Source organism: Staurois parvus, unplaced genomic scaffold (assembly GCF_062004578.1).
Source record: "Staurois parvus isolate SC_StPar_1 unplaced genomic scaffold, SC_StPar_1.0 ptg000365l, whole genome shotgun sequence".
In the NCBI taxonomy this organism is placed as follows: Eukaryota; Metazoa; Chordata; class Amphibia; order Anura; family Ranidae; genus Staurois; species Staurois parvus.
Window position 1 is genome coordinate 1,541,373 of NW_028318161.1, and position 15,139 is coordinate 1,556,511.

Genomic DNA, 15,139 nt, shown 5'->3' on the forward strand with positions numbered 1-15,139 from the left:
AAAGAAAACCTAATGCTGAAACCTTTTTTAGTTCTGTGTAGAGTAGGCAATGATTTATACCCCTCTTATTCTGCAGTCATATGTCCAGTTTTGAGGAATTCCCCTAATTCCCTTTTTCAGAGACATAAAATGAGTTCTAAATGAGACACTAGTCAACAGAACGATTGTCCCCATTAAAAGATTTTCCCTCTCTTATGTATATATTGTTGTACTCATTGTTCTACATTGACAAGTCTTCCACCTTATAGATATAGTGAACGTTACAGTAATTAGTGACCTCCATGAAGCAATAAGAGGTTACCTATGGGCTCATGCCCATGGGCCATATAGCTCATAAAGCATAAAAATTTGCATTTTTGGGAGGCACAGGTGCAGCATACATTCTGCTGCCAGTAGCATTTAAAAATGAATGACAGGCTAAAATACACAGCAGTTGTAAGCTGTTCCGAACGGTACTTGTGTTTAGGGTTGTATTTGTTCAGGGATGTATGGGACAGAGCATACAGTTTCTACACATATTTCAGCCTGTCATTGATTTTAAAAGACTACTGGCAGTGGGCTATATGCTGCAACTCTACCTCCCAGGGAATACATGCCTGAACGCATAAGGCTCTAAATGCCTTATGTACTGCTTGGAGCAGCATCCAGTCACTTATTTCAGCCTGTCATTGATTTTGAAAAGCTGCTGGGATCAGTCTGTACAGTGCACCTGTGCCTCCCAGGGGCCAAAAATGTCCATTGTTTATTCTGTATGAGCCAAACAATCCATGTACATGAGCCCATGAGCCCCTATGGAAAGAAATACAGAGACTCCTGTTGATGACCTCATTCTGTAAATGCTCATTGCCCAGCTGTTGCTTTATACCACTGGATCAGTATTATAGCCAGAAAACTATTATTTTAAATAGAAGAGGTCACTAATGGTATCGTACATTTTTACAAACTACAGACTACTTTTAAAGTAAATGTGAACGCTCCCCTTGTAAAACAACCCATTCAGTTTTAAATAGAAATGAAAGGCAAATAATTTGTGTATACATATAAAAGAAACATTATAAATACCTTTTTTCTTTTTTAAAAGTTCTCACATACTCTCTGTTTTCAGCTGCATAAGGAGCTTAGAGAGCTTGGGGAGGAGGAACAGCATCACACTAGTTTTCCCAGTGAATGGCTGTATAGGGGGTGGGGGTGTGTCAGCACAAGCCTGGACATTGGATTAGTTCCCAGAACAGCCAGAACACTGACCATGCTGTGCTCCCCTGCCTAGTGTGGTCAGTTTTTAATAGGAAAGCAGAAGGACTGGTGGGAACACTAGGGATTGCACACAAAGGAAATGATACAAAGAGAACAGGATACTTTTTTTAATACAAATACATCGTACATCAGGCACATATCAGAATATGAAATGTTGGGTTTACATATTCTTTAAGGATTGTAAATTGCAGTGTTGGATATCACCACATGTGTCTCTGCTGGTGAATACTGCAGTAACTTGTCAGTTCAGCTAAAAGGAGACTCTATGAACAGCCTCATATTTTAACAGACAGCCATAGTCCATGAAGGAAGGAATACAACAGAAAGTCACTATTACATAGGAGTAGCCTGTAGAATACAGAGTAGCTGGGACTGTTCTAAATTTCTACATGAAGGTCTGATAGTGGGATTCACACAAGCTGGAGTATCAATTTAATGTATTTTGTATTCTTGTGAATTTAGTATTTTACCATGTAAGCTAATGTGTGTTAATGGCACAAGCATTTTTGTTTTCATTTTCACCTAATAATTAATTTAGTATGTAGCTTATTCTCAGCATTGATCATTAACAATCCCAACAGGTATAGTTCAATAAAATCAGCAGAACCTATGAATGTGTGTACTTGGAATAATAATGGCAAACCATAACCAGCTAGCCTGTGAAAATAATTTGGCTGCAAGCCGCTCCTTTTTCCCTTATGTGTATGATGGCATCTGAAAAGCACTTCCCCATTATGCATTCTGTTTTGTCTGCTAACATTGTAAAATTCAATATACACATATGGTAACATACTTACACACACAACCTGTTTGATAGCTCGGCACATTTTCAGGAAGGCCGCTGATTCTGACTCAAGAATTTCTCGTTGTTGTTGGAGCTCAGCAGCTGACTCACTGCTGTTGCAGCTCTAAAGAGGTCTGCCAGCTTATTCTCCATGACCACCTATCTCGTCCGCTTTTATGGGTGATACAAAGGTTTGCTGCATACAGCGATGTTAATTAAAGTAACTTAAATCTTAGTCAGTGGTCCTCTATTCAGATGGCCAGGATTTCACCATTGGTATAAAATACATGAAGCTAACTGTGACTCAGATTTACAATTATTGCAGGGAACTGTGGGAAACCCTTATTTATATGTGTGAGATGATTACATCTTAAAATCTGAAATGTTTTTTTTTTTTGCCGATTTCATCTCTGGGACACATTTTAAAATTCTGCCCATTATGATCAAAGATCTTTGTTGGTTGTCTGCCCTGTAAAGCGTGGGATCATTTTCCTTGTTTTGGGTACGTATGTATGGACACTAAAGATCAGAGTGCTTGTCAACACTGCAGAGTGTAGTTTAAAGGATTATCATAGGACATGGTCTCAATGAACTGCTTTGTACAGTGCTCAACAAAACAGCCAAGAGTTTGTGCACATAGTGGAACTGCTACCAATAAATCCTATAAGTAGTTGGTGACAGGGGGACTATCCAGATGCATTGAGTGCATTATGGTCCTGGTGGGGCTCAGACAACTTGTGTTTAAAATGAAGGTGTATCGAACTCCAAAGCAACTTATTTTCATATTGTATAGAATAGGGAGGTTAAAGAAGAATTCCAGGTATGGTATTTTTATAGTTCTATTGGTCCAGTTTGGACCAATGTAACTACGCATATACCATATCTGTGGGATACTTCTCAAAGCAGCAAATCACTGTAGTAGACACCAGCTAGATTTCTAAATTATTTCATACTTTGAAGAATGCAAGAGGAGGCATGGGAAAACCACAGGTTTAGCAGCAACACCAAAATTACAGAGTAGGTAGGAACAAATACTGTATCTTTCCTTTAAAGTATCTTAAAAAAACATAAGATACAGAAACTTAGCCCTTGGCCCTCCAGTCCCTTTCTAAAACTGAAGTGTCAGTTTTGGGTAGCCTGACCTTGTTATTTGTTCTCTTTTGTCTTGTGTTTTTTTTATTTTAAATGAAATGTGTACAGACTGTTTTTTGTTTTATTGATATAATGTATTTAACTGGCAGTATACAGATCAATGTGAGAAGTCAAAAGAAATAAATAAGTAAAGTGCCAGTGCTATCAATGAAATATTTAACTGTGTTAAAGCCAGAATGTTCACTACTCTATTTTAAAGAGGACCTGTATGGTGGAAGCTGTGCCCAAAAAGGGAAATACTAGTCACCAGTATTGCCTGTAAGCTCCTGGCGCTGACATTGTCCCCATTATTGACTTACCATGGCTTATTCTGCACTGTGACTCGCCATATTAGTAGAGGAGTAGGACTTTGCATTCTAATGCCAAAGCTGCATCTTGATGACTGGTGATATAATGACTGGTGGGAAAATATGCAAGGTACAGCAGGAGAAAGTGCAGAAAAACTAAATCAGAAGCATGGAGATCCTTGTACTTCAAGTCCTCAGGTATGGCTTCCTCTCCAGCAAAGAGAGCAGAAAGCAACACACTAGTGACATCAGCAAATCTCATTTAATATCTGATCAGACTAGAAGCCTCCTGAACAATGTTTTAGATTCACACTGAAGAAATATATAGCTGTAGGCATAGGAAGTGTACTGCAATTTTTTTCCAGGATGAATTAAAAACATTAGGGATAGATATATTATCTTCACTTTTTGAGTTAAAGTGGAATTCTGAGATAACATTATCTAGTCTTAAAATTGATCCTACCCCCATTATAATACACTGTAGAAGAAAAATGTATTTACTTACTTATTCTCAGGCCTTTCTGGGCCAGTCAAGTGATCTCCCCTGTGTTAGCCAGCGCCGGCTACAGGGGAGAGGAGAGAGTGCACTGACAACGGCTTGAATGCCTGAGCGGTGATGTCACCCATAGGCTTACTTTAGGCCATCCATTGTCAGCCCTCTCTTCTCTCCTATGAAGCCACTGCCAGCTGAGAAAGAAGAGCCGATTGCGTTACTGGACCAGAGCAGCCTGAGAACAGTTATACTGTATGTATATGCATCTTTCTTCTACAGAGTAGTTAATATAGGTGATAGAAGGTGGTGGGAGCAGTTTTAAGACTAAACTGTTTTATTCCAGAATTCCACTTTAAGGTCTATTTTAATGAAAACCTATACTGAGGGATATATAGAGGCCAACATATTTTTTTAATTTGGGATAGACAGGGTTAGGGGTTAGAACATCAATAACGTTTTGAAAGGTATTGGTGTCCCTGTTGAGAAGCTTTCCCCTCACTTCCTGTTCTGCCTGACAACTAACACCTTCACAGAAAACAAAGGGAAATCACTGCAGTTAGGACAGAAATATAAACCTGAGTTTAGAAACTATCCCTACACTAGTAGAAAAGTATATGTCCCTGTTGAGGAAATTTCACCTCACCTACTGTTCTGCCTCACAACTGTCAAAAAGAGATGAAATTAAGAAATTTCTGTACAAAAGGATAACAATTTATCTGAACTAAAAGAAAAAGAAAACGTTTTGGGCAAAGTTGAGCCTTAACTGTACGGTAAGGCACAACTCTAGTCTTGCCACATGAATACGCATTTTTTGCCTACCCCCTTGCAAAACCCCCTATTTTATGTTAAAAAAAATCAATACGCTTACCTTGTTCTAGTTGTTTTTGGCCCGGTTGTGTGATACCATCATCCTCCTGAACAACATCATACCCATAAAGATCATAACATTGCAGGTTCAACATAATGGAAATCATGTCTTCAGTGTACACAAATGCAACAGTTAATATTGTGACTGAAAAATACAGTTTAGGAGGTCACAACATGTTCTCCAAAGAAGTCATACAGCCATCAAATGCATATCATGTCAATAGAGGTTTCACAATTAGTTCCTGGCAACATACCAGATGGGTACTTACCGTCAAATGAGGTCAACAGGGATGGATAGCAAAAGAAATGAATGGGCAGTAGCATCTTGATATGTGGATAAGTGGACAAAAAGAAAGACCAGGGAGGGGATAGTATGGAAAGGTGGGAGAGAGCACAGCAGCTATCCACAATTAATTTCTGCAAAGGATCCTACACTTGTTTGAAATCAGTGAAAGTGTTATTCATTCTTTCTGCAAGAGCTTCTATGAGTTTGACTTCCCGAATTCAAGAGTATATGGTGGGTGTTGTCAGACTGTGGGTCCGGTTCCAATGAGAGGCGATCAAACATTGGGCAGCAGTACGTATATGTAGCTTTCTGGCATCTTTAGACAGAGTGGATGGTGGAAAACCCAGCAATATGTGTACGGATCAAGTGAAATTTTGTTTTGTAAAAGCATGTGGACAATAGATTTCACTGTTTGCCAAAATGGCTTTATCTTTGGCCATATCCTAAATATGTGATAGAGTGTTCCTGGATGGTTGGGGCACCTCCACCAGCTTTCTCATATGTTGGGGTTGAGAGTGTGAAAGAAGGCGAGGGTGTGATACCAATGATATAGGATTTTAAATTGGATTTTAAATTGGTTTCCCTTATAAACCATACAAAGAGAAAATTTTGGGGAGAACCATCTATTTTACATTCCATTCCTCTAACGAATGTTCAGTACCTGTTCCCATTTAGTCATATAGTTATATTTCAGGGGTGTTTCAGATTGTGGGGTCATCAGGAACTTATAGATGCATGAGATAAGTCCCCTGTCAGTTGCACATGTAATGCAAACTATATCAATGGTAGTGAAGGGGGAGAATGTTATCTGGGCATTGAGCAAAGTGTTTGATTTGGAGGTAGCTGAATAGAGCCTGCAAAGCTAACTGGCATCGATCCTGAAGATTTGCAAAAGGTAGGAACTATTTTTTCTTCGGATCAAGGATGTTGCCAATGTGGAAGAGGAATTTGAGTTTCCACAGTAGTATGGTAAGGTGGGTAGAGGGAGGATATCATAGGGGAGATGGGGGGACATAAATAAGAACTTCATCTGGCACATTCTCCAGATCCCTTTAGTAAACTTAATTGTAGCCTATTTTTGTTACATATTGGAATTCTCAGATCACTTTAGAGGAGAACTTTTCTCACTGAGTGCCTCTGCGTATATGCATTATACACATTATACAAACTCTGTGTACCTATATAAATGGGCTGAGGACAAACTATTTACCAGATCCTTTGTTAGAAACTATACAAAAGGTTTAACTTAAAGTAGAGTTCTTCTTTAATAAAGAATTGCAATGTGTTAAAGCGGTTTTATTATACTGTAGAGAAACCTACTAGCCATAGTGCTGCCACTGATGACAGCTAGAGTTGCAGTTGGCACCTTCTCATAGAAGGTATACACATTAAAGAGTAACTCCACTTTAGCTGACAAAACACAATCCTTTCAATCAATGTACATTGTAAGGTTTTTTTCTACCTGATTCTTCTCTGAAGGAATAGCTCTTTGTTATATCATGTCTTGTGCAGGACAGATTCTGAAAGAGAGGGGCTTTTTCATTTTCGATCAGTTGAGAGTGGCAGGGTCTGTGTTCCTTTAGAAGTGATTAACCCTTTAGGAGCATCTCACCTATACTGAATTTTTTGTTGCAGAGGATCCGACTTTGTGATCCAACTCTGTATTGAACACTTCCAGGTAGCCATGTTGCATTGAATTTACAGAAGATTTCAGTACTGCAGATTGAAAGGAAATACTGTATACTTTTAAATACAATAAATTACAATATGGCCTGTGTTGCAATTGTACTGTATATGCTATATATTTTTTATTTGCAATATTTTTTCCCCACGGCAGCGGAGTTGCCCTTTCAGCTACTTTGGATTTCAAAAAAGACTTCCAAACAGGGGCGGACTGACAACTTATAGGGCCCCCGGACAATAGGGGATCATGGGGCCCCTGTGGCCTTGCCCAAACTCAAAAAAGCCTATGAAAAAGGTACCAGGGGCATCTCATGGGGCCCCCTACTGACCCCGGGCCCTTGGGCAGTGCCCGAGTTTCCAAATGGTCAGTCCACCCCTGCTTTCAAAGTTACTATTGAGTATCAGTGCTTTCCTACTTGTATATTCCAAGCAAGAGATGCATGTTTTTTAGCACTTTTATTTCAGCAAATATAAGTAACTTACAAATAAACTCCCTGCAATTGTATTGACACCTGTTCCAAAAATGTTAAATGTGGCATTCTTGTTAGAATGGCACTGATAACTATCTGCAAAGGACACAGCAAAGCTGAACATGACAGTGGTGACCTCTGCACAGGGACCTTTAAATATTTTAATTGAATGTATGAACAAATCAATAAGTGAGTTCATTAAAGAACAAATACACCTTTTTTAGTAGCTTCATGTTTAATGAATGCATGACAGCTGTGATTTGGTGTAATTTCCCATCAACAAAGAGCACCTGTGGATTCAATTATTACAAAGTTGTTAGAAACATTTTGAGACATACTGTACTGTACAGCGCTGAGCATACCCTTTGGCGATATATAAATACTGTATAATAATAATACTGTATTTATTTACTATTTTTTAGTAAACTTTGGTCTATTTTTTCAAAATGTTTTGTGCCTCCCATTTACCTAATAAAAATGATAAATATATTATTGATTATGCTTTTCATTTTAAATAAGGCAATATAACAGTTTAGGACTTCATTTAATCCTGGAGTATGATTTATGGGCAATTAAATAAAGAATGGCTTACAGAACATTATGGAAGGCTAAAGTATAAAAATGGCAAGACCAAAAAAAGAACGCTTATTAAAATAAAAGTGTAACGGCTGTTCACAATGAAAAGTGTTAGGGAATGCAGGAATGAATGTAAATGTTGAAGACTGAAATAAAGAGGGTGAGAAGGAGGGGAAAGAGAGCGAGACTGAGAGAGGGGGAGGGGATGTGTGTGTGTGTGTGAGAGAGAGAGAGTGAGAGACACAAAGCAAAAGGGTCTCCTTCAACCACCCAAGAACCCCCCCACCCCCCAAAGCTAGGAGCCAATGTGCTGATATCGCTGAAGGAGACAGATGTGAGACTGCAGCTGTCACACAGGGGGGTTAAACCCAGGAGTAGAGGGCCACAAGCATCGTTCAGGATGGATCGGCAGAACCTTGCATGGACCAGCGGAAGAGAAGGGATGGTGAGTCCAGGTAGCTGCTGCTATCTCTACCCTTCTCTCTGAGAGGCAGCGCAGATCTACGGGGCTAAGCTCCAGCCATTTTATACACAACATTACTGGCTCTACAGAACATGGAGATGCATCTCTTTGCAGAGGGAGGTTGCTAGACTCTACATCCCATATTGAGGCATCAAGAGCATGCAGCAATGTAAGAATACTTTGCTATGTTTAGGCACCTGCACCTGCTATGTTACTTGTCTGTTGTGTGCTCCTGTTGCAATAATTCCTTTAGTACCGGTACTGCAGGCCTCCCCTGGATCGGAATGGGTTATTCTACTATTTGAGGGGACCGGTTCCCATTGTATGAACTGCTCAGCCAAAGGATGATGCTTCACACAGCCGTAAAACTGACAGCTGCAGCTAAAAATAGACCCAGCTCTACTGGGCTTCTGGCAATGTTTGGCTTTTGGTGCTGTGTGTGTGAAGCAGCATACACCACGTAGGGTTAATAGATGCTGCAATGGGGAAGGTAGCAAAGGCTGGGTAAGCATGAAGGTTTTCATATAATGAGATTCGGGTAATCAATGTGATGTTTGACTCCAGGTATAAATGCAGATTTTAGTTAATCAATATATATTTCCATGTAAATGTAACTAAGGACAGTCATTTTGGTAAATGATTATTTATATGGATATACAAGATAAGATTTCGCTGTGTGATGGTGAATCCCATCGATCTGTAAAGGAATTTATGTTACTATGCACTGAAATGGGTAAGCTTGTACATTGACTGACCATTGCATGTCTGTATACTAATCATGATGTCGCACAATGTCATATATGCAAGTAAAATGTCTTTTATGAGACACGATAATCCGACCAACCCTGTAGTTAAGTGAATGTAAACCTAAAATGATAAGCTTTATCACTGCATTTGTTTGCACCCCCCCCCCCCCATTGAAAAAGCAGTCTTTTATTTACAGTATGTATAATCTAAACCTCCTACTAATTACCTGTTCCTTCCTCAGTGCATGGCTTCCTGTGGTTACTGACCATGCTAGCTACAGAAACAGATCCAGGTTAGCGTGGTCAGTTTGCATCCTTTCCTCTTTCCATAGGAACTACAGCACAACGTGGTGACGTGCAGTGTGCCAGCAGGTTGACACACCCCCTACTGAGCCCTACACAACCTGACTGACAGTGGATCATGCCAGGGATCATCAGTAAGAGACTCTGCCACTCAGAACTTGGGGAGAAAAAAAGGAAATCACGTGGCCAAAAAAAATATTTCCAGTGTATTTTGGGTTATTAAATTAATATAGCATGTTTAAAGAAATTGAACATGAATTTATACATAGACTGAAATATTTACATACATTTTAAAACCCAACTCTGGCAAACCTACAAATGATGCCTTGCAGTGGGACTGTGCCCATACTGCAAGGGTTAATTGCTTGTTTAACTCTAGGGGACATAGAAAAGAAGGTCTACTCACCTGATTCTCTTTCATGCTGCTAGACTGGTCCCTGTAGCATCTTCTCCCCCATGCTTCAGCAGTCCAAAGTTCTGATGTCATTAGACCGATGCAGGGTCCATAGTCATGACGTCGAGAGACAGCCCACCAATGTGGGGAGCGCCATCTGCTGAGGTGAGTAGAGGATCAGGTAAGTTAAAGTGAAAAAAAACCTCTTTCCTAGAGCAAACAAACAGTTAACCCTTGCAGTGCGGATACAACCCCACTTAGCAAGGGATCATTTTTAGATTTCTCAGGGTTGAGCTTATATGCAGTAATACAATCTTGTATCAGTTAGGCAGGTAAAGCATTTAGGATAGAGTTATCATTTTAGGTTCAGATAAGAGGCCTGAACCACCACATAGCCCTTATATGTTGAGATAATGTGGTTCTATCTAAAATAAAGACCACATGTTAAGTGATTCCCTCAGTTATCTCCTCATAAATGCAAAGCTATGTATGTACTACCCCTGTAGACAACAGTCCCCTTGTTCACACATAGTCTGAGCCTGTCTGCCTGCCTCCGTTCACTGTATGACCTCCTATTGAAACATCTGTTGCTAGGAGGAAAATGCTTCCCTGCAGTACATCACTAATTTCAGCGTTACCATAGCTTTCTTGGTAGAAGGGTCATGGCCCGGTATGCTAGTGACTGATGCAATTACTTCTCACTTCACCTGATCATAAAAGAAAGCAGTGGTGTTTTTTCAGGTAAAATAAGTGTTGCGTTGTCTTCTGGGCCTAGGGCTTCTAATTAAACAGCCACAAAATGTGATGACACATTTGATTAATACATAGCCGTCTTCCCTGACAAACAGACCAAAGGTGTACAGTGAGCAGGCCCTCCAGCATCAGTTCAGATCATTCAGGTTCCAAGCCAGGGATTTAACTGTGTCTAGCGCATGAATACATAATGCAGACTTTACATTTAACAGGAAAGAAATATAGGAAAGAGTTATTGTTCATGGAAGCCAGTAGTGAGCAAGAATGGAGGCTGTCATGGCTGAACCCTGCTTTTGAAAATGCTAGTTCCGGTACTTGCTAATTTACTAGATCAAGTAGGTCAGTAGCTCTAATTTCACCATAGTTTTCCCTAATCTGCATACTTATTCATGCTGATGTTTCAGAGAGTATTGAAACCACAGACCACTAACAAACATTTTTAGGAGGTCAGCACTGGTAGCCATATTAGTACTGGTTTCCTTTATTGGCAGGCCCAGGCTTGCCAACTGGCAAGTCAGGCATCAGTCCTGTGTGTGTGTGTTTTTTTTTTTTTAATCCTGATAATTCAACAGCAGCTCAGCGGCAGGCTGTTTACAAGGTGCATCCATACCACCAGCATTTGATATACCAAAAGCAGGATGACAGCTGGACAGATCTTGAGGTTTCCAAGTAGACCAAAAATGTTTTTGTTCTGGATATAAATCATTTCAAGGATCAAGAGGTATGCTGTTGCCATCCAGTAATGTTATATTCAAGCTCAGTTTCCATTGGATTGATCACCATTGAGATGTTTACTGCACATCAGCTTGTTGTCTAGCTGTACTTGGTTCTCAATCCTATGTAATAGTGTTGCCAGCATACAAACAGTATTCCTCATCGGCCTAGAATAGGTAAGACACAAATATGAGCTGGGGGCCTTTATACATCAGGGATGTTTCTCAGTACTAGTACCGCCGTGGTTATTAGACATTTGTGTGTAATACCCGCTGTAATATAATATTAAAAGATGTGATCTTTTCTGATGGCAAAGTGCTGTGATATGTGCTATATAGCAGCTGCATATGGATTCCTAAGACGTGGCTATTTTCAGCCATAATACGCTTTATTGGTTTTGATAAAATAATCCCTTGTGTATGGGATTGTACGGATCTTGCACAAAATGATGTGTGAATAATCCGCTGGGATTTGCCAATGCACCCATCATATTAGTGCATCTGCAGATATCCTGCACAGCATTTTGTTACTATATTTATGATTTGGCCTATTTTATTATAGAAGGTTTAAAGTTAAAATGACACCCTTTGTTGGCTAACTTTAGTTATTAAAGTTTTGAAGCAACACGTTAGGTTTCTTCATTGGTCATTTTCATGGACAAAAACATTTAGATATAAGGAGTTAATACTATTGCTTACCAAAATCTATTACTACTTCATTCACTTTTTGGCAAAGAGAGATCTTCCAATATGCAGTCCAGTGTCTGACACCCTGAGAAATACTGTGGGGGTTATCAAAACTGGAGAGTGCCAACTCTGGTGCAGTTCTGCATAGAAACCAATCAACTTCCAGGTTTTATTGCCAAAGCTTAATTGAAGAAGCTGAAGTAAGAAGCTGATTGGCTACCATGCACAGCTGCACCAGATTCTAAGTGCACCAGTTTTAGTAAATCTCCTGTGTGTCTACCCACCCCACTCACCTATTATGATAACTAACAAGACAGCTTTTAATAGAATGGGGGAAGCCTGCTCTACATCATGGGAATTAAGCTTTTTTTTTGGTTAGCTATAATATATTAAAGACAGACCAAACTATTGGACCAATGGTTGCAAAGTGCAGCAACCATTGGTCAGAAAAAACAACGTTGATTGGTCCGTTATGAATTGCTGAATATTGCACTACCTAAAAATATTTGAGTTTTTATATAATGGTCTAGTACAGTGTTTTTTAACCGTGGTGCCGCGGCACAGCTGGCCTGTACAGCTTTCTGTTTTGCCGGCAATTGTATAACAGTTTTAGTTAATCTCCTCCCGTGTGTCTACCCACCCCTCTCACCTATTATGATAACTAACAAGACATCTTACATTTAATAGAATGGGGGGAGTCTGCTCTACATCATGGGAATGAAGCTTTTTTTTTCGGTTAGTTATAATATATTAAAGAACAGACCAAACTATTGGACCCCATATACAATGGATGTGCAAAGTGCAGCAACCATTGGCAACAAGTCAGGTCAGAAAAAAGAATGTTGATTGGTCCGTTATGAATTGCTGAATATTGCACTACCTAAACATATTTGAGTTTTTATTTCATGGTCTAGTACAGTGTTTTTCAACCGGGGTGCCACGGCACGGCTGGCCTGAAAGCTTTCTGTTTTGCCGACAATTGTACAGAGAGGAGAAGAGAGCTTGGAGGAGGTGCAGGCAGGGCTCCCTGTCTCCACGCTATACACAGGAGTTGACAGTTCTCTCCATCTCCCCAATCACAGGAGTTAACAGGCTCCCAAATGGAAATGCACAGGTTGGAGAGGAGCGGGGGGTGGGGAGGGGGGCGGTAAAGAGAGAGCACACAGTCTACACCTCCTGGCTATCTTCTCCTTTGCTTCGGTCACCACATCTGTAGGGAAAGAATTTGTGTTGGGGGAAAATTCAAGGGGGGGGTTGTGCTAGAAGGGGGTTTTGGGGGGGCTGTGTTAGGAAGGAAGATGGGGGAGGGTTGTGGTAGGAGGGTGATTTTGAGAAGGGAAAAGGGGGTTGTGCTAGGAGGAGGGATTTGTGCTAGTGGCAATGCATGTAAAAATGCACGTTTTCCAATACCACACAAAATTTGCCTTTTGCACATGCATGTGGGTGGCATCAATTCTTAATGACCCCCCCAAGCATCTAGCAAATGCATGTATGTTTGTGCCTGCTAAAACACAAGGTACCATGGAACCATGTATTTTGGTGCTGAGCAATTGTAAAATCATGCCGTTTCACATGCATAGAGCAGCTCATTAAAATATGTGATGTGCTGGAGCATGCAAAAAAGTGTGCCTCCTGACTGGTGCGCCTCAGGATTGTGCTCAATTCTAAAGAGTGCCCTAAATGAAAAAAGGTTGGAAAACACTGGTCTAGTACATATACATATACAGTAACCCAGAGCACCAGGCCAGTAATTACTTTTTAAAAAGATCATACACAGAGAGAAATGATCATTTGTGTCCAAATGATTAGACCCTTGACACTTCCATAATTCCCTTGACATGTACATACAGTATTCAGGGCTTTTCCTGCTTCCCACTGTATATGGTATAATATTGTACCATATATACGCATTGTCCCTATTGAATCAGCATAAATCAAGTGACTCTTTGAATTTTTGTATTTTGTATGATCCTGAAGAACTGATTCCCTGAATTCTTGTTGGGAACTCCCAAGTCTGCTCCCCCAATCTGTCCATTATTAGAAGATCTAGGTTTCCCTTATTTTTCACTTAGTGCGTATTATGTTGAATGCAGCACAAGAAGTGAAACCCCAAGGTTGCGGAATTAAAATAGGAAACCACAGCCACCAATGTTTAAGAGAAATAAAAAGACACTTATTCAAGCCAGAATCTCCCAATCGCTGAAATAGCAGTTTCAGTTAGAACTACCTTCTAAAATGTTCAGTCAGTTTTTAGGAAGGTTTATTGAGATGGCGTTCTGACAGTGTTACCAAACCATGTTTTTTCCAGAAATCGTAAATGACTCTTTTTCAATCCGCAGCACCAGTACACCTGACATATGTGAACAGGCACCATAAGGGGAGGACTGACAACGCATGACGCCCCCGGGCAATAGGGGATCATGGGGCCCCTGTGTCCTTGCCCACACTCAAAGCACACCCAAAAAAGCCTATAAAAGGTACCAGGGGCATTTCATGGGGCCCCCAACTGACCCTGGGCCCTCGGGCAGTGCCCTAGTGCTCGAATGGTCAGTCCGCCTCTGGGCACCATAGAAGCAATGTTATTTCATATGTCTTGCGGATTGGGTGTGGTTCAAACTACATCCAATCTGCATATATGTGAACCAGCACTAAAGGACCATTCCTTCAAAAGTACCTTCTGATAAAATTTCCCTTCCATAATTCCTGACTCTGTTTTTGGCCACCTGGGATTTCCAGACACCTTTGTGTGGTGCAGCACCTCACTCATAATAGGGAATATATAAAAAATGGGAACCTCCCATTATGATTAGGTGTACAGGCCCAGGAACGCAAGTGTAGAGATCTTGCCAACAGAGTCCTGGAGAGATGTATGAAGATGTCAGGTGATTAAACTCTCCAGTATCTACCAAATCTGAAACATTAAGTCCTTTCATGCTGGGCTGCCACATATATGCATACAGCCATCTCTACAGTTCTGTGCATGGAGCGTTCTCAATCCATGCCTTCAATACTGTGATCAGGCCTGGACTGGGACAAAAAAATAGGCCCAGACATTTTAGACTGAGGAGCCCAGGGGGGCTTTTGCGGCAGTGGTTTGCGACGAGATTTGGGGTTCCAGGATGTGGATTTTATTACAGTACCTTTTTTAGTTTAATTTGACGGATTTTTGCCAATTTAGGTCATAACTGCCATATGATGCTGTTTTTTTGTCTTGCTTCTAACTCCGGT

At 40.4% G+C, this 15,139-nt stretch overlaps 1 protein-coding gene across 2 annotated transcripts in view; it reads left to right on the forward strand.

The window, feature by feature from the left end:
* Positions 1-15,139, forward strand: part of ARHGEF9 (Cdc42 guanine nucleotide exchange factor 9) — a 490,351-nt gene that overhangs the window by 193,820 nt on the left and 281,392 nt on the right. Inside the window, exon 1 of one of the 2 annotated variants that reach the window (XM_089685191.1) lies at positions 8,105-8,297. The exons of the other annotated variant lie outside the window; for it this stretch is intronic. Within the exon in view, the coding sequence (XP_089541317.1) occupies positions 8,253-8,297 (45 nt within the window). The 5' untranslated portion in view covers positions 8,105-8,252. Of the gene's footprint in view, positions 1-8,104; positions 8,298-15,139 lie in introns of those variants that run through there. 2 annotated transcript variants of the gene reach the window in all.